Source organism: Spea bombifrons, chromosome 1 (genome assembly GCF_027358695.1).
Source record: "Spea bombifrons isolate aSpeBom1 chromosome 1, aSpeBom1.2.pri, whole genome shotgun sequence".
NCBI lineage: Eukaryota > Metazoa > Chordata > Amphibia > Anura > Pelobatidae > Spea > Spea bombifrons.
Genome location: NC_071087.1, coordinates 60,414,785 through 60,435,848, shown reverse-complemented (window position 1 = coordinate 60,435,848; position 21,064 = coordinate 60,414,785). Strand labels below are relative to the sequence as shown.

Here is a 21,064-nt window from a genome sequence, read left to right as displayed (position 1 = left end):
CAGATATAAATTCTTTTGAATATACGTAGCTTTAAGTATATTTCAGTAAACACAAAACCGTCATTTATGTTTTTGGTTTTTTTTTATTATAAAAAGGTACAAGTGATAAATCCAATGGTAAAATGTCAGAATAAACTTTGAAATATATATCTTTTAGCGTTGTTTTTCTTTTTTTCTTACAGCATGATTGTGTATTTCTCAACCGGTAGCCTGAATAACAAAATAACACATGTGTTACGTTACATAAACACATGGGCACAACATGTCCCCCAATTTATGGGTGCACAAAGTGGTTTCAAGCCAAGAAACTTTCCCGGTTAAACCAAAAACATGGACCAATTTTTTTCCCTGGCCCTGAAATATATTATAATACCTGGTTTTGTCACCAGTATTCATTTAGCAATGAAAAATAATAGATATGCTAGAAAAATAATTAAAAATTAACTTGTCCACAAATTACAGGTTTTGCTAGGAGCATTAAAGGCCAATACGGCTTGTAATTGTTACACGCGGCAACAAATTTGCCAATAATTACGAATCTTCGGCACCTTTGCAGTTCATTTCCATCAGTTTCCTCGGAGATCGCCCTCGTTATGGTTGATTCGTACGAATGCTCGAAACAGGCAAGTTTTGTTAAATTTGTTTGAAAAAGGAATGTACAAGTCTAGTGCTTGAAAGAACAGCACTTGAAGATTTCAAAGAAACCATTCTAGGTCACCAAGTCATCCACAGAACAGGAATTAAAAGAAGCAATTAACATACAACATTCCTGAATACTATTGTTGCATTTAATACAGAAGGCCTGTTTTGTGGGTGTTGATGCCAAGGTTGGATACCCATGTGTTTCTGGTAGAAGTGGCACAGACAGGCTGTTTAGGGGGCAGACATGGCACAGGCAGGCTGTTCAGGGGCAGACATGGCACAGACAGGCTGTTTAGAGGGCAGACATGGCACAGGCAGGCTGTTTAGGGGGCAGACATGGCACAGGCAGGCTGTTTAGGGGGCAGACATGGCACAGGCAGGCTGTTTAGGGGGCAGACATGGCACATGTTGTTGGGGTGCCCTAGGGCCCAGTGGTTTCTAGTTCTACCCCTGATGTTGCGTGTGGACACATGCACTCGATCACACAAAATACACGGGTCCCTGGTTTCTGGGAGCAGCGTATGCAGTTCTTGTACATTGTAGTCATAACAAGGCTATTTCTGTGACAGAATAGGGAGGTATGAGATGAAAACACTATAGCAAGAGTTGGAAGTTTTAGCCCTACTAAAAAAAAAGAATGCATGTAAACCAATTTAGTGCCCTAAAATTCCCTCCCTTCTGTGTTTGGATATCCCCCACACAAATTAAACATTTTCAGGACACAGGGGGGTTTCTTTTGAAATTATAGAAATAAACAAAAAAAATATTCTAATTTTGCTTAGGATTTCTTCTACACAGTAGGTGCCAATTCCAAAAAAAAATAACCCAATTTATGTTGGGCAACATCCCCTGATTACAGAACATATGTTTTATGGTCTAAAAGGGCCACATCCATTTCTTACATATTATCCTATAATGTACTAATTGTAATACTACTGGGAAGGTTTTTTTTTTTTATTTATTATGTAGGGCTAGGGCAATAAGATGTCAGGGCATATATATACATACACACACACACACACACACACACACACATTTTTTGTACTGTTCACTGTTAAATTTGGATAGAGAAGCCTGCCCATTGTTGCAATATGCTACATATGATTGAAAGCCAAGTAGAATCTAGACAAAGCTATAAAGAAGCGATTCCTACAATTTCAGGAGTTATTAAAGTTATAAAAAGTTAGCGTTGTTGCTGCAGTTATGATAAGCACAGCGCATAAGTATCTTGACATGCTATGAAGTGTCACAATATATCACTTGTATCTATTATTCTTTAGCTGTATGTTATGTAGTTAATGTATGCAATGTATGCCACCGCATGCAGATCCACTACAAACCAAAAGGGAACAGTGAACTTTAATATATACTTTAATACAGTACATTTCTGATAAATTCACTATATAATAGCAGCAATCAGAAAAAAGGACACAGTCACAATGAAAATGGGAAATAAACCATATATTTACATGAATATACAACTAAAAGATTTAGGAGCCATACTGGCAAAGCCAGTTACTCCCAAGCACATTATGTCCTGCCTTATTTATTTGAGAACGACATCTACATATCTAAAAAGGATGTTTCATGTTCACCACACAAACTAAAAACACAAGAGCACATTGCGCAAGTTCCAAAATATTTCTATTTCAAAAAGTCTTTAAAAATGTATGACTGCGTTTGAAATATTTCATAGCCTTTGATATTAGTTCACACAGATCAAAACTATTTAAATATATAACCTTTTGAGCATCAGTTAAACAAGCACACACACAAAAAAACCAAAAAACACACACAATGTGCAACACAACACAGAAATAAGCATGACAAATATGCGACTGTATAAAACTTTAATGCATCAGAACCAAAAACCTGCTTAACCCTTTCTTACAAAAATAACCATTGTTTACTTCGGCAAGATTCAGCGCTGCTACTTTAAAGATCCATATGGGAATGACACGGTTACAGAATTAAAAAAATAATATCTAAAAAGAAACAAAAACATAAAATCACTGTCACTATCAGAATTTGTTAACCGACACGAAATCATTATATGGGATATAATAAGGATGTTCTGAGGTCAACCATATATATATAGTGCCTTTATTGCCTTGCAAGTGCAAATGTAGATACAGTGTTTGTAATTATGTATTAGCACACCCCTTTACCAGTGCTAAAACATAACATAAGTGCCTTATTCTTAAAAAGGCATGAAAAGAAAAGAATGGGTGTGCATTCAGCAAATTAAATAAGAAAACAAAATATTTTGAGCGCAATCAGAAAGGGAAAATACTGTTAACTATTCATTTTCTTTAAATGTATGCTACTTTATGCTGTGGAGTCAGTATTTGGACTTGAATAGAATACATCACTTGCATTTAGCAGCGAGGCATCACAAAATAATACAACTATATACATAAAAACAGATGATAGGCCATGACAATTTCAGACAGACAATGTCCCCACTCCTAAAATGTAAACAGTAATTTGTAATAAGATAAGTTATACAGGGAAATAAGCATCTAAACAAATGCTGAAGCTCCAAAACACAAATGTATAATTAAAAAGACATGCATTAGAAACGGGCAGCTGGAATTGTAAGGAACTGTAAAGTGAAATGAGCCAAGATTAGACAACCATCTAGCGGGCTACTATAGTGACGGGGGTAATACACTAGCCCATAAATACACTAGCCCATATCATGAAACTATTCTGATAGATGTATGTTACACGGGGCTATGGTGGTGTAATCTGCTGTATATTATTCAACCTCCTCCATATAAATTTATATATATATCTATACTTCAAATAATAAATTAAAAAATAATAAAAAAAAAAACACCCACGAACATAAAGCCACTGGACCACTACTAAAAAGAGAAATTGTGCAGAGGTTGACGTGTGCGATTTAACTTCCAGAGAACCCTTCAAATAATTTAGACACCGTACAAATCCCTCTGGTAGTCGAGATTGAATCCTTTTCCTAAGCTGTTAACACACACACAGCCCCCCTAGTGATGAGTGTACGTTAAAGTACAAGAAGTTAATTATAGGATTACATATATCATACAGCAGAGGATACAGAATCGCTATGCTGCAAATTCTGCCTGTTGAATACATCTTTCAAAGCCACAGGCAATTCCCACGTTTCTCGAGACTAGCCGTTTAGGAGCTGTAGGCAGTGAGGCGAGGACACTTCCTTGGTTCTTTTGCACAGCAATTACTGAAAGACAAAGATACATGTTGGTTAGAAAGCACACGTGGACACTTATGTACAATTATATCCATAGGGAACAATAGGATAGCGCAAAAGCGCCACTTGGGGTCAATGCCACCAGAGATAAACGAGGCTTGCCTGCAACAGAACAAAAGCAAGGGCCCACACAGACCATAATCCGCACTGGGATGGCCCGAACGCACATTGTTATCTTCACAACCTGGGCTGGGAATTTGTCATGCTGTCTTGCTATATAAGCAACACACTGAATGCTATCTGTAAGTCTCAGATTTTTAATCTTGGCCGTCTTTTATTGATTACTGAATGCATGCAATCTAACAAACAGATCATAGCCATATTAGATTAATTGCTTCATACAACAATTAAACTTCAATTGGTTTTTTTTCTACAATTAGACTAGATCACTTGCCTGGAGAAAGAGGAAAGTGATAGAGACCCACAAAAGCACTGCTTCACCCAATTCGTTCTTAGCCTTCCTCTTTACCGGCCTTACTGGCTAATTCCAAATGACTTCTGATGGGTCAATCAGCAGCCACGACACACAACAGAAATCAAATTTCTTAATGCTAAATAGAAGAGGTTGGTGAAGTAATGGATGCATGAAAAGTGGCAGAATGGCCCTAGTAAATAAGCAGGGCTTGTCTGCTTTTCATAAGCACACTTTGGTGGGAAAGTATTGGAACCTGCAAGCACGATTAAGTCCCAGTATACCGAAAAATTACAGCTTGCAAAAAGGGATACACATCTTGTAATTGTCCTTTAAATGTTAAAAATAGATGGAAGTCCTAAGGATGGGTGGGTAAGTACATTTTGATTGTTTTTCCAGTTGCACTATGTACAATTTATAACATGTCTAACTCTTAAAATCTAATATGATGTCAAACAATCTCTATGTCCTGAAAACATAACAAGGGACGAGGAATTAAAGAGCTCGGTGTCTACAGAAACTCAAAATACGGGTATATGGTAGAGACATAGAGGCAATGCAAGGAGGGAGAGGGCAAGTACAAGGAGCTGAGAGAGGCTCAAAATGGGGAACAAGCCCCATAGAAGGTAAATGTTAATGCAAAGCGAGGGTAAAAGGTTTAAAGCCAGAGGAAGAAAAAAAGTTCTGAGAGGATAATACTTTCCTACAGGAGGATGGGTTTTTAATATTTATTTATTTTAGGTGCCTTGAGTTCCTGACCCTTCCTGATAAAGGAGATCCAAGCTATTATTAAAGAAAATAAACCAAAAGAAAAACACCCGGACCCAGTGGATTACCAGGTCTCTGCTATAAGACTTCTCTCTCCCTTCCTTCTTAAACGGATTACATCTGTGATGAAGCGTGGCAACCTGCCCGATGACATGCTAAGGACTCATACTATTCTCTTCCAGGAGCATAGATCTCACCTGGAGGCCAGGAGTTACAGAACAACTACTAAAGTTTGATCTGATTTCCCAAAGCAGCTACCTTACGAATGTAATCCAACCTTAACACCTCTCATCCACGCAGGTGCTGTATAGATTTGATGACCCATTGTACAGTCCAGCGGAATATGACTGCATTTTATAAATCAATAACTAGTAATAACCACCACAAGTAGCCCCCACTAGCCCCACCCTTCTAGCGTTTTCTCTGTAGATGCTGAAAAGGTTAGTGGCAAATACTTTGTTCAGATCTTTGAACATCTACAGTAGTCTCCACATCCCGTTATATATGTTCAAATATATTGGCTTCCAGAGCAGTGATGTACATGCCACAGAAGGAAGGTGGCTTACGTTTACCAAACTTCTTGCATTATCATCATCATCATCATCATCATCATCATCATGCTCCCCAGCTGGCCGACCACATTGGTGGGTGGACGTTGAGCATGGCATAACATGTAAAGATCCCCAACCCAAGCCTTTTATAATCAGGTTTCACATAAATAACAGGCCGCTGGTGCTAATCTCTTGCCCTGGGATAGGCTTTCGGTTGACATTTGAGCAGATTAATTCTCTCTCCTCTCTGACTCTGACTGATTTTTGGGTATTTTAAGGTTTTGTGAAAATTTAGAAATGTATAGACTTTTGTAGTAAATATATATATATATATATATATATATATATATATATATATATATAATTGTTATAATAAATATAATCATTTAAGCAAGCATGGGATAGGCATAATGCCAAGCTAGATATAGGATAAGGGCAAGTACTAAAGGAGAGTACTCAGAGGTTGGGCAGACTGGATGGGCCTTCTGGCTCTTATCTGCCGTCACTTTCTATGTTTCTATGTTTCTAATTGTTTGCTTGATATATTAGATCAAGCACATCCTCCGCCTCAAGATGTTTTTCCCAAACGACTCAAATTTAAAGGATATTTGTATTCTATCCCTTTTCCCATCACATAAATTAAAAGAACTTGTACCCTAATAGAACACTTTTCAAAATGTGTTAGTGTACAGATTGACCCTTTTTTAAATTTTTTTTATTTTTTTTAGTAATAGATGTGCAAGATCACACGTTTTAAATTCCTTTTGGAACTTACTGTGTCATTTTCCTCATCCGAGTGCATCTGGGCGTTATAGTGGAGCGGGGAGTAAACCCAGCTCCGGTCATCAGGTGGCTGAACCAAAGACGGGGAGAAGAAAGCAGGCAGGAGCAGAAGAAGCACAGTGAGCAGGAAAGATGCAAGAGAAAGTGAAAAACAGAAGGAGAATATAACAACTTAGCGGCCTTACATCCATCTCCCAATTTCACAAATAACTACCGGGGGTTACTTAAAACTAAACAAGTCATCGGCTTCATCATTAGTTTCATCTCTATTTGTATCATTCTAACACTGTTTAATAATGCGTTGAAGGTGCCTTTGAAGCAAGCAGCGTTAACGCACTTAGAGGTACTCACTCACAGAGTCAGCTGATGAGGAGTTTGAGTGCATCCGGTGGAGGCGTGGGGAGTACACCCAGTATCTCCCATCCGTGAACTGTCCCCACGATGACATGAAGATGCACAATAAAGAGATGACAAAGGGAGGTAGAGAAATATGAAGGATGAGAGATGCGAGAGAATGAAATGAGATGGTCACAAGCAGAGAGAAAGTAGTAAACCAGTAAAGATTTGCTAGATAGCTGGGGAAGAGAAGAAGAAGCTGGATATTACCTTCCAGAAGGAATAGGGTATAACAGAAATGGTCCGTATATAAAATGCAACATAGGGAGGAAGAGGCCTACCCATGCAGAGAAGGGTGTGTGGCTGACTTGGATAAATGTATAACCTCCTGTGCCAAGTAGGTTACAAAGGCCTTTATTAGCCTAGAGTACCAATTATTATTCCCAGTACAGTATACTAAAAAGAAAGCTACAACCGCAGGAGGTGCAAGATCATGATATTTAGATAGAAGCTGCCAGTGAAACAGTTAAAGCATTAAAGAGTTAGAAGGAGTCCAATAAAAATCAAATCAAAGTGAAAAGGACATTAAAAGATAACGTATATATTTTTGCATGTATAAAAAAAAAAAAAAAAAAAAAAAAAAAAAAAAAAAAAAACAACTTTTACTTTCAACCCAAATGAGTTAAAATAGAAAAGTATGATACTTTATATCGTTTAATGCCCCTTTAATCACCAACGCATTAATTTTGGTAAGTATTATACTCTTAGAACTGCAGGTCACATTGTAGTAAGAAAGACAAAACACATCCAAAATATAAAACTATTAATAAAAGGTGCTAATGGCATACTGCACATCCACGGCATGCTTGTACCTTCAGTCTCTGCACTTAAAATTTAGTTCTTCAAGTAGTCATAGGCATCTAGATAAGCAACACGTGCTTATGAGGCATAGCAGATTTTTTTGTTTTTGTAAGGTTTAATTAAACAAACAATAAGCCATCTTTATGTGATATTTAAAATAAAAAAACAACCAACAAGCCAGTTGCTACCTACTGTAAAGTTAGCATATACATGAAACCACTGTAGCATTCCGCTATTAACCAAACTTTGTCTTTAATTCTGATCTCAAATAGTACTGATGGTGTATTAATTAGCTAACGCAGAGAACAGGGCATATTATATTACCCATCTACTTTCTATACTATTGCAGGAAACCAAACATTATAACAAAGTAGTGAGCAATTCAGCTCCCAGGGCATGCTATGCATAGGCAAGTCTTATTTGTTAAAGTAGAGTGTTTTGTGAGATGCTAAAATGTGTATGCTTCATTAAACAATCAAATCAGTCCATATAACCTTTTTATCACCTCACAACACAACACATATTGACTACTGCAACACTCTTCTGGTTGGCATTCCACCGTCTCAACTCTCTCCTCTGCAGTCTGTCCTAAATGCTAGGCTTATTTTCCTTGCACTCCACTGGCTCCCTATTACCTTAAAAATTATATTTTATAATATATATATATTACTCCCCTACTCCACCATTACATTCTTCCCATGGGCTAAGGCTTCTTTCCTCACCCTCTTCTCATCTATAAGACTTCACTCGAGCTGCCCCATACCTCTGGAACCTACTTCCACCGAACCTTCAGCTTTCAGCCTCCTTCCCAACACTCAAGAAGCATACCATCTTGGTTGCTAGAACTTCCCTGCCACTGTTACAACCCCCGTAACTACCTCTCACCCTTTCTCTGTTCCTTATGTTTGTTACCCCATTCCCGAAGGATTGTAAGCTTGCGAGCAGAGCTCTCTCTCCACTTAATGTATCGGGTTGTCTTAGTCTGTCAACTCTAGGCTTGTCATACCCCTTGAATATATGTATTGTATTAAGCGCTGCATGAATTGTTGGTGCTATAGAAATAAAAGACAATTATTTTCAACTTAGTCACTAAATCCAAATCAGAGCAAAGCAAACCTCAGGGCAGATATCAAAGTAATAATAAGGTTCAGTTATGCTAAACGTCAAAAACGTGTCCAGGTCCTCTTGATACAAGCTGAATTTCAAGCAAGACAGACAACCAAAACATATATACTTAACTACTACAACCGTTTACATATGTGGGTACTGATATTTATATATTATAAAAAATGATATAAAAAAAAAATAATCTCACTGCACAATTTTAAAAAGTGCAAAGCTCTGTTTTACGTATTATATTTATATTTTATATACAATAACAAAATTCCATTAATCTATCAGCAAAACTATCTTGTCCTTAACATGGATACATTGAAGCAAGCTGTGCAATTTAAAAAGCTTAGGAAATGTGATTAGGAAATGTATTTAATGTTTTGCTATGATTCTCTCCTTTTTTGTCAGTTATTCAGGTCTGTGCTTGCAATCATCGATATACTGTAGAACTGCACTATTCTGTATTGCCGAAACTCAACTTCATCTGGATGAATTAAACCGTTTTAAAGTGTATTTAGACTCCCCTGCGCATGTGCCGAGTATATACGTTTTACCTTTTAATACTGCATTGAGTTTAGACCCATCTACAAATTTCTAGATGCGGTCATTATCTACAAAAACGTTCCTATTTAATGTGTTCCTTTTTCTACCGACCTCAGTAAGTTCCAGAAGCACAGATGTTTTAGTTTAAATGTTGCATTCATTCAATGCCTAGACAATTTTGAGAATTTGCCCTGAATATAAGGTGACCCTATAATATATTATATATATTTCACTGCCTACAGCATAACAGATTATCCACTGAAAACACTTTTTAAAAGGTCCCAGAACTAGCAGCTCCTATAGAAAAACAAGTGGTATGAATGACTTACAAAATAAATATCGGTCACTGGCACCTCCTCTTCTTCCTCTGACCTCTGGCTTGCAGTCTCTTCCCCAGGACCAGTTTCGCCAGTGAAGCCGGATGCCTCACTGTAAGGGGGGAAAAAAGTCAAATTGTTACATAAATAATAATAAATAAACTCCCTAAAGTTTCTAGGTACGCAAATAAAATAATAATAATGGTTGACAATGAACTTTACTCACCCCTGGCCCTCAGTTTCCTTCACTATAGCCACACTCTCCACTCTAGTTTCCACCTCAACCGTGATTTGCTGAGGCTCATCTTCTACTCTGGGATCTTCATGAGATCTAAGTATGAACAACAGAACCGCAGATGAAGATTATTTGCATAAAAATAAGTTCCCAAACAAAACAGTACACCTTAATTTGATTACACTAATTAATCAAGGCGACAACCACCTACCGAACATCAAAGCCAGATGACTGAGTACGTCGCCTGTGGCAAAGGAAAAGAATCCAGGTCACGTACCGTTCACCAAATCACAATACTTATTTACACACACCGTTTTTCTCCTAAATCTGTACCTTTTTATTTATTATTCAATTTGAATTTGCTTCTCCTCTAATGTAACAAATAAAATACATTTTTTTGTCATGGTAAAAAGGCTTCTAGAACCCAATGATTTTCCTGCACACTTAGAAAAGGCATAAACGCCTGTCCCAATTATTAGCGTAGCATTTGTCCATCGCATGATGTGCTAAAATGTACTCACCGGTACCGTGGTTGCTCTGAGGTCTCAGAGGGAGATCGCTCTGGAATAGACAGGGAAGTTGAGGAAAGGGTGGTTGCAATGGAGGCTGTTGTGGCCTCTTCAAATGAAGGAGGTGTACAGGGGAGAAGATCAGGTCTGTCTATGTATGAAAAGAAATGGATACATTATCTCTTTATCTTCCATACCTTTATTATACCACGGCAAATGTTTATAACCATAATTCCAATAGGGTGTGCCAGAAGAGTTTATGTGATCAATTCTTAAACGTGTAAAACGTTTTAAAATAAAAGTAAGGACCTCATAACTGCAGGCACTGCCCTATATTGTCACTGGGTTACATAGCCAACAAAAACCAAAACTCAGCATAACGTAACCACTCACTACGACCAATTTATTAATCCATACAGGAGGAAATCATCCTTATAGTTTCCCTCTGCTGTAGGAAATGTATTGCATCTGAAGGGCAGGGTGATGAACAAACCTAATTCCTTTGAGTGTTTGCATGTTTCCTCCTAGTCTAAAACTTACTGTCATCCTCCAGAGTTGGATAGCTACGGGCTCCCCGCAAGTCATATTTCACGTCCTCCTGTTCCATAGGTAACTGTCCAGCTGAGAAGGCAGCTGAAGGTCCAGTAGGGCGAGGGGCCAGAAGGGTACTCCTACCCTTTTTAGAAGGCGAAGACTTCAGAGCTGAGGGATAAGAGGAGAGATTTGTTTAAAAAAGAAAAAAAAAATATTCTACATAGCCTTTAATCACCATCTAAACCGCCACATAATATAAATTCTTGGACCAAGCATAGCCAACAGGTGGCTTTTACAAACAAGTCACTTTTTCCCCCAACAGGGTTGTACATTAATCATAAATGAGGTCACTTGATGCATCAAAATAACAAAGAAGAGAGGGACAGCATCTGACAACACTGACAAACCACTTAAGCCTGCAGGAAGCGGAATGCACGGTGCGCTCAGAAGGAGCGGCAAAAGTAACTTGGGGTCTGTGATATTAAATGTAGAACAGCTTTTTTTATCTGTTTATTTTATTGAAACACATTACAGTGAAGAATGGCTACATCAAAAGTAAAATCTGAGAATATCTTTACGACTGAGAATGAGCTCTTCCTCGTGGAAAAGCTTACCATCATGGGTTTCAATATTATCCTTTAACATAAATGTTAAATCCCAAATGGGTTTGAGCTTTCATCCACAATGTAAACATTTTTAAAGAATGGTTACCTTCTAGTTGTCACAATTGGGCTTACAATGTATTCTGATGACTGCCCAGAGTAGGCTAGCCTTTAACATACTGAGGTCCAGAAGATACAGGAAAAATACAAAAAGGGACCTTTCCAGATATGCTCTAACACAATAGTCCAACCACTTCATGACAGAGGACAATCTGCACTCGAGAATCCTGACATAACCCACACAAACTACTCGTATTTATCTTTTTTTTTTTTTTTACCATGACGAGCATTTTCTTTGAAGGCTATTTATATTATATATAATTTAGTTTTACTAGAAATACAAGGGCAGAATATTTTAAAACAAGTAGTTTCACCAGCAAAGTTTTAAACTTCTCTAGGTTGAGTGAAAATATATAGTTTGAATGGAAATGTAATCTCTTTTGCAATCACATTTTTTCTCTTGTTAACACTAAACCTGCAAATTCCCCACACTAAACTAACACTGAGATGGGACCAAAAAATCCCAACGATCACATGACCGGGGTTCATGCATCTGGCCCCCTGAAGTGCCCTGTATTCTACTCTTCTGTATCGTGATCTGTTGGTGATCACCGTTTAAAGAAGCAGAGGTATTTTGGATGTAAGCAATGGCCTTTATTTGGCAGATGGAAAATAACGTTTTTTTCTGTGTACGGATTAATGCTTCCTAAACTACAGTAACAAAGTGTGAAGGATCATTCATAAACTGGCATCCGTTCAACACTGACCTGGATATACAACAGACCATTTTTTCATCTTATCCTACTCAAGTTCAAGCTAATCTTGCCATCACCAATATCGGAATGAGATGCAGCACTTGTTTGCCCTGTTCTACAGCCATCTACAGTAACTAACCTGCTTGTTTTTAGGGCAACCTTGAAGTTAAATATCATATTTGCTAGCAAACGCATTACATGAAATATACACGGCAAAGTATGATTACAGTCATAGTCATAGTCATATAAATACTAAAAAAAACATGTTTCCCTATAGTATTTTGGAAGGCTGTGGTCATAAGTCTTCATCTCTACTAAACTCAAAGTTATGACTCAAATTATGATTGACTAATACAGCTATATCCATTTTTTATTTTATAGGCAAACACATATACTCACAGGTTGTCTTGCGAAACACTGTGTTAGTCATGAATTTGAAGAATCGTTCTGCATAAAAACTCGGTCTATGCACAGACACAGTGTCCTGAAACAAAATAGGCAGTGTCAATATACAATGTTTTTCAATGAAAGAATAATCAACCATAGATACTATATGACAAAGGTGGTAGCCTATGGCAGTGCCATGTTAAAAGCCACCAAGCCCTTCACCATTCTACTGCACATGCTTGGAGGAGACATGCCTGTGTGGTTAATTTAATACATATGCTAGCAATCGGCGTGGTTATAACACCTAAACGCAAATAATTAAGAGAGTGTCCACATACATCTGGTCATATAGTGTATAAGTGATCAATTTCTTATAGCCCTACATACTGTCACAGAGATCCCAACTGATCCTATACACCTACCCCAGTATCATTAGCCTCTGCAAGGCAGCTTGCACATGCATAGAAAATCTTATAGAACTAAATAAGCAACACTTGTGTTTGAAAACAAATGAAGAATACACAGTTGCTTTCACAACAGGAAAAGAAAGCATTGCTAATCCCTATGATTTCTAGACTGAATTAAATTTACAGGATAACTATGTTTTATATGAATGTCTGACAGAGATGTGTTAAACATGGCAGTAAATCGTTATGCATTGAATACATGGGTGATACACAGGAATACAATTACTAACATACACAATGTAACCAAGTGTAACATAACATTGCATGGGACTTACCCCATCGTGTACCAAAGCCTTCCATGTGTGTTCCAGCTTCTTAATAAGCCTTAAATACAAACACATAAAAGAGTAATGGATAGTATTGGAATGTCAATCAAGATATATATAGTGGTATTACACGTAATTTGCCTAATTATATATATATATATATATATATATATAAATAAACACACGTAATTAGCTATAGAGATTTAAACAAAAAATGTGCATCACCTGTATGATTGCAAGATGTCAATAATTCCAATGTACAACAGCAGACGCTCCCCTCTCCCGTTCACAGCTGGAATGCCTCCCATTCTGAAATAAAGAGAAATATACATTTGCACACACTGGCTTTGTGTGTAGTTCTCTCTCTATGGCTCAGTTTAAGTTTAGGAGGAGAATTTGGGCTGATCCCATAAAGTAGATGGTAGTAGAACATGGCGAGCAAGTGCTCCATCCCACTCTGACACTGGTGACCTCTCTCTCTCTGTCAGGCGCTATATAAACCGATAAATAATAATAAACAGGTATATAAATGTTCTATTAATAAATGAACATGCACTAGAATTTGTAAATATATTCCTTCAAAAATGGCAGAAATTCTGCAATCTCTCTATGGTACACCTAAAAAGGGGCTAAGAAAAACAGAAGATATGGGAGACAGATTTCACCAATCATGAGATTACCACCTCTTGCCGCAAAACACACGTTGTATAAGAAATATGCTAGCATGGATGAAGAAAATATGACTAATCAAAACTATACTGTTATCACAGTGTCCTGATAATATTTAATCTGCTTTTACACACCATAAATAAATTGCATGTAGCATCAAGTTTGAATTTAGTATGTTGATTAGTCATTTAAAGAAAAACAAAAATAGACGCATACAACTAACCATTGCAACCTAAGAATGATGGTGACCAAGAATACATAACTGCTACTTAGCGTCAGATGGATGTTGTAGATCAATTCCCCCAATGGGATCAACTCACGGCATCCCAACTAACTAGGGATGCAACTAACGATTATTTTCATAATCGATTAGATGGCCGATAATTTTTTCCGATTAATCGGATAAAAAAAAAAATATGCAAATTTTTCATTTATTTAAAATAAAAACGTATAAATTTACATTAAGATGTGTCATTAACACTTTTATTTCTCCATTTGCCTTCTTATTTTACGGACATAATTAAAGCTATATTTTAAAGGTGCCCAAAGAACCCAAAACACATTATTTCTCAAACTAAGTTTTACCAAAATACCAAAAAAAGTTTTACTAGTAAATATTCATTCATGTAAAAAAATTTTTATATTTAATAAAAAAAGGCCTCTTGTTTATGTTTTCTTTTATTTGCCAAGCTGCCCCCAGTTATGTACATCTCACCCCCAGCTTGTCACTCTGCCCCCAGAAATACCTCCTATATGCCAGAGATGCCACTGTGCCCCCTGATATCCCTTATGCCTCCTATATGCTACTCTGTCCCCTGATATGCCTTTTACCCCCGATATGCCACTGTGCCCCCCCGATATGCCTTATACCCCCTATATAAAAATCGATTATTATCGATTTTATCGATTCATTGTTGCAGCCCTACAACTAACCACAGTTTACAGTGACAGACACACTTTCAGGTTTAATAACGGAGTAAGCCTAGTGACAACTACTCACGTGTCATCTGTATCTATCGACTCCCCTCGGGCTGCTCCTCCTTGGATGGACTCCATCGCAGTGGAATACAGCGCCTTTTGTGCCACGGGACGCTTCTCGTCAGCTTGGCTCTGGGCTCCCTCAGTCTGACGCTCACGTTCCTGCTGCTCCATGTTGTGCACCCCCAATAGGAGGCTATAATCCATAATCTTGAAACTTTCGAGGACCTGTGCACGCAACGAACAGTCAGACCCACACTTCCTACAAAACCTTATCCAACCCTGTAAACATTGTCTATGACACATACAATCCACGTACATGCAATCCGCGTACACGCATGCAACAAAAATTACAAAACAAGGTTCTGTTATAAGCAAACTTAAATAGCCAACTGAAAATAGCTGAATTCTGGTCATTTTGTTTACGTACTTCAAGGGCTTCATATATAATGAATAAGGGAGTTGTGACTATAAGGGTTTTTTTGTACATGCAGAGTTGTGTACTAGAGGGACGTTGGTTAAATGGCACACTGCTTTGAGCAGCCTGTACGTTTCGAACTACGGAGCAGCAATTTTCTGTTGGCAACTGTCCAATTACTTCCCATTGACTTTAGTGGGGGCCCAACTTGAAGGTGTATCTGAAATATGCCACATTTGAAATAAGTACATTAAAATACACTTCAAGTTGGAGTAGGTACAGGATGGGGAGGATTTAAAAAATAAATTTTTTTTTAAACAAATGTATACATGATTTGGGTGCTCTTTAGTGTGACAGAAGATGTTTATAATTAAGCATATAGATGTTCTAATAAATGAAGAAAGAAAAGCTTTCCCTCATTTAAGAGTTTATAGGACCGGAACATTTTGGGATTGTGACAAATATGAAAAGAACCATCCCATTTGTTGTGAAAGACCTCAGTGTCGGCATGGTTGGGAAGTGAGCGGGTTTGCTAAAGGTTGACCTAAATAATGCAATCATTTTGTGGGTAAACACAGCTTGAGTAGGGAGAATTTCATAATTTAGGGAAACAAATGATGCATCCAGAATTGGTTGTTTTGCTTCAAGTTTGCTTGGATGGAGATGTGGGGAGAGGGAGAAGGGAAAGAAGACCCACCACAAGTATTTTTTGGAAGGCCTCTCACCAAACAGTCCCTCTGTAGGGTTTTGACCAGCGCACTGAAGGTATCGGTATCCAAGAGCAGGCCCTCAGGAGCATCCTGCATGAAGTCCAGGTCCTTGTAGGTGGGGCTGCGTTTCTCCCGCTCTTTTTTCGATGCGCGTCGCTTGTAGGTGGAGCCCTTCAGGTCGTACTTGAAATGCATGCGTACCACACGGGGCAAGATGTTGTTCATGACAACGACCCGGATGTTCTTCCCGCCAGATTGTACACAGTACAAGCCGTAAAACTTAGGCAGCAAAGTCCGTGGGTTCTGGTTCAGGTTCTGCCAGTTTAGGAAAATATATAATTATATTCACATATTGAAGGTAAAAAACAGAGTGCTGCATCTGTTAGGTTTAACCAAAATATAAAAGTCACTGAGGTAGATTTAATTTACAATGAAATTAAATACAAAGCCTAGCTCCAGAAAGGATGTTTCTGAGAAGAGGACAACAACCAAGACATACCATGTAATAGCCTGGGAGTAATTTCTGCAAAAATTCAGCTTCCTTGTGCATCACGGTTTTAATAATAAATTCATCATCACTGGTGACATAAAACAGAGATCCACTGGCGCCAGGATTAGAGAGCTCGATTAAAGGTTCACTGCAGAGGGAATACTGTTACAAAAAAAAAAAATATTAAAAAAAAGTCAAAGACTGAAAGATAGATCAGTTTAGAAAAACCAAGAAAGTACTCACCAAATAATCATCTGGACGGATTCCAAAAAGTTCTCTGAAATAGCGGAACGCTACAGGGGCATAGGTCTTAAAACGGAAATCTGGGTAGTGATGAGCTGGGGTCAGATTACTGCCTTCACTATGCAAGAAGAAAGAAGCCATGAAACAGTATAACAGGTATCGAGTTGTACCGTGTTAGGCGAAGAAAGAAAGGGAGCCTTTAATGAAGTGGATACCATTATTGGTGAACTGAAGTATAATGGATTGCCAATAAAGATACCATCTTTACCAAAATATTAGACAGACAACATTAATGACAAAAGCATTGAATAATAGAGATCAGGCTCTCACCTGGGGAAAAATATGCTCTCCACTACATAGAAATCCTGCATCAGCACATCCCTCTCAGGTTTAGAACTTAGGTTACCAACGGTGTACCCTATGCCCAGCTGGATGGCACCTTTTAATGTGGATGATGTGGTCTGGGGATATGAAAACAGACAAGTGGAAAGGGTGGGTACACACAATCATTTGTAATCATTTAACCCCCCTAACATCGGTAGACTAACACACATTATATATTGCAAGTAGATCTATACGCTCAAACTTCCCCTTACTGTGACAAAAACACACTAGATATTGGAGCATCTGAGCAGGTCTCCATGCAATGTCATCCTGTGGAAGAGCTCTATGGAAGAAGGGACAACTTAGCAAGCCATAAACAATCAGCTCAGTGTCGTGTTTGAGCAAGGGGAAACCACCCAAAATATCACATGACTAACCAAAGCAGATAAAGGAAGCTTATTGGAACAAAACGAGGGGGGGGGTTATTAGATTACTATTTTTAATGATCCAGGACCAAAAATATTTTTGGAATGGGACTTCCCCTTTAGCATGCTAAACATTATAATATGATGCATCTCTACAGAATAAGCAATCTCTAAGCACTTGTGGGTCCTGCACCATGTCCACATTTCTACTGCTAATTTCAAACGCCATTTATTTCCGTCATATATTTACAGGAAAAATACCTACATTGTCTGCAAATGAATGTACAGCATCTAACCACATAACGATTACACAGTATACACTTCAGTACTGATTATATGTTTGCCTGCATACAGGTTGTGTATGAAGTACAGTATCGGGGCAAACGTGGAATAATCTGCAGGTTGTTTTTATGGAGACTATTTCTTTCAGAAATGTGACAGTTAACATTATATTTTACGACATGTAACATTCATTATATGTGATTTGTATTATGATCATACTAGAAAGCACCAACATATTCTGCAAACATCAGCATATCCATGGAAGAGTTGCTTGTGGCATGTGCATGTAGTAGAAATGCTGAGCTGTATAAATGAACGTCTAACCTTCTTATAAGTGGTCTCTCCTGAAGCATCAACGCCACGGTGCCCAATTTTCTTACCAGTTCCCGTCTGCCCAGATAACGACGCGACCTGAGGGAAGAAAATGATCAAGAGATCAACAATGCAAACACACACATAGAGAACGCTAGCAATTGAAGACGGGGCATGGTGCGCTTGGACAACAAACCCCTTCAGCTGTCCCATAAATAAGGCTGATAGAAGTACAGCGGAGGCTCACCTCAGATTTCTTTGCCATCGAATCTGCGGAGAGAAAAGCGCGAGCGATAAGCAAAGCATACACAGGATTAGGCAGAGAAGAAGCCGCTCTAAGTAAGTCACGCTGAGTGGAAAGCAGGTCGATATTTGTGCTTTATAACGAATATGCCAATCGTTATGACACTGGGGAAATATTATGATACTTTTCAAAGTGATAACTATGTTTATTTTCAAACATGTGAAAATACAATGCATATATGTGGTATTATCTATGCCCAGCCCCACGTACATACACACCTATATATATATATATATATATATATATATATATATATATATATATATATATATATACACACTGTGCATTTATACAAAAATATTACAAAAACTGTAGGTGACAGTTTCATTGGTGGATACCTTTGTCCATATGATCACCCCTTTATCTAGGTCAACATGTTCTGTTTAGGCAGATACTGCTCTTCTTAGTTTAACCTATTCACCGCTACTATGTGTCCTCAGTGATACAAACAAGCAGCAGGAAGCAGATGAAGAGCGAGGATTACAAGGAAAGGGTGAGATTGTGGCAGTGGCTGGATTTAGTCTCAGAGAGGAGGCTGGACAAAAGATTATCCTTCCATTGACATCATCGCTAGATAGTCTCACTAAGCCATCCCGGCAGACTGTAAGCTCTTTGGGCAGCAGCGGGATGGGGGTATCATACGGCACCACACAATACCACTTCCCTCATCCTAATAATAGCACTGTGAAACAAAGCTAAAAAAAAAAACAAAAACATGATTCTCAACGGTCTCACTACATTTAGTGTATGCACAAAAGATGGAAACAAAATGCCACTTAGTGCTGGGAAGAAACAGTATTAAGAAGCAAATAACCGCGGCACAGTTTGTCAAAGGAAGGCATGTTCAACCAAGGGTCCTCTTATCTACAGCTCATAACTTTAAAATGTTATTACATGGATTGACCCAGCAATGTTAGTCCTAGAATCCAGGCTCCCCTTCAAGATAACACGTCTCACTCTTCTGTACAGACGTACCCTAATATTACAGGTACACATCGTATTCCTGCAAGTACCACAAACAGTCATCCTTAAATTACTATACCCGGCAACTCTATAATATCCTAGAAGCCCGGCGGGCATCTAACATCTATTAAGATCTTCTGCGGTTCCTCGGTATTATTCAGAATGCAAATGCCCAAAGCTTATTTAACACACACCATTTCTCAGTCTCAGATTGCTATATAGGTGACAATGCCTCAAACCTATTCCTCCCTCGGTGACCTCCTTACTCCATAAAATCAGTATGTCTGCCTGGATCCAGTTACAATTAAGTCACAGCTTTAAATCAGTAGGCGCAAGGAACAGGACAGATGACAAGGAAAGGCATTTGAGAGATCCTGTGGCTGAACATCATCACCTTTGTCTATAATTTTCTCCTGGGTCTTTGTTTTTGAACGGCCATATGTGCCACTCTATTGAAATTAGTTGGGCCCTACTCCACTTCCCATTCATTCTCTGGCCAAGGTACCGTTCCTGATCGCCGTGTTTAGTGTCCTTGCATTTATGACATCTCATCGTACATGCCAGATTTTCTGCACACCTTTCATTGCATATTCAATCATCCTCTTACCAAAAAACATCCATTTCTACCTTGGTATGACCTCATATTTTATGTGATGTGCTCTGTGGCCCCTCAGAATATCAATTTCCGTGCTTATCTCACCCACCAAGGCCTCTTGCATTCCTTCTCATAGAAAGGTCTCTGACTTATCACAAGTCCATTTCCATTCTCTAGTCTTTCGCCCACGCGTGTCTTTTATACACCACTCTCCCACCCCATCACCTCAACCAACTCGTTATCCTTCCAACGGTGCCGACACTCTACCCTAGAGCGGTCCCTTTATATCGATATAAAACCTTATCCCCTTCTGGTCAGTTCCTACACCTCCCCAGCGCCCACCGCCATTTGTAACCCAGAAAAGGCGTCCCGTACCTTCCCCGACATCATCGCCGGCTTCCCCTGTTCCCCTTTCTTGTGTCCCCCCAAAACCCTCTTCCTCCTCAGGATCCTCCATCCCTTTTCTTTCCTCTATGTTCTCAGACAGCTGCGCCGCACAAACCGCCTACAACGTCATCACGCACTGCGGAAAATTCTCGCCATTGAACAATATCCCTACGTGGGCGGGGATACGAGCTCTCGGCGGCCATGTTAGTTGTGGGCAACTTAAAGATTATTGTGACACTTATATACAAACACAACATAGCCGCACTGAACATATATATGAACAATACTTGTATATGCGATCAATATATGGATCAGGGCATATTATTTATAGTACAATTCACATAAAGCTCAGCATCATACACACTTACATATAGTACTACTGAAATATTATCCATAAACGAGCAGTTAGTCCATTCATAATGAGTTACACATGTGAAGACACGTAGAAAAGTGAATAGATTGTCGGTTGTGATCGGAACCCTTCACCTGAACAGTAGCTGTTTAGGTTAACCCTTACAATGTTGCAATTGTTTGATACTAAATGTAATAATCTTATAGATGGGAGAGCCG

The 21,064-nt window shown here is 38.5% G+C and overlaps 1 protein-coding gene across 3 annotated transcripts; it reads right to left on the bottom strand.

The window, feature by feature from the left end:
• Nucleotides 1-6,346: 6,346 nt before the first annotated feature.
• Nucleotides 6,347-20,603, bottom strand: PIP5K1C (phosphatidylinositol-4-phosphate 5-kinase type 1 gamma). Of its 3 annotated transcripts, XM_053461949.1 has the most exons (18): nucleotides 20,483-20,603; nucleotides 18,493-18,515; nucleotides 18,258-18,344; nucleotides 17,233-17,363; nucleotides 16,903-17,020; nucleotides 16,669-16,821; nucleotides 16,185-16,484; nucleotides 15,064-15,269; nucleotides 13,620-13,703; nucleotides 13,404-13,452; nucleotides 12,674-12,758; nucleotides 10,864-11,025; nucleotides 10,336-10,474; nucleotides 10,026-10,058; nucleotides 9,806-9,910; nucleotides 9,592-9,691; nucleotides 6,765-6,839; nucleotides 6,347-6,479 (listed from the first exon to the last, which is right to left on the bottom strand). In XM_053461949.1, the coding sequence occupies exons 1-18, from the start codon at nucleotides 20,562-20,564 to the stop codon at nucleotides 6,351-6,353; spliced, it is 2,061 nt and encodes a 686-aa protein (XP_053317924.1). In that variant the 5' UTR covers nucleotides 20,565-20,603; the 3' UTR covers nucleotides 6,347-6,350. The 3 variants fall into 3 exon arrangements, with proteins under 3 accessions (XP_053317924.1, XP_053317906.1, XP_053317915.1); XM_053461931.1 differs by lacking the exon at nucleotides 6,765-6,839; XM_053461940.1 differs by lacking the exons at nucleotides 6,765-6,839; nucleotides 10,026-10,058.
• Between the last annotated feature and the right edge of the window lie 461 nt (nucleotides 20,604-21,064).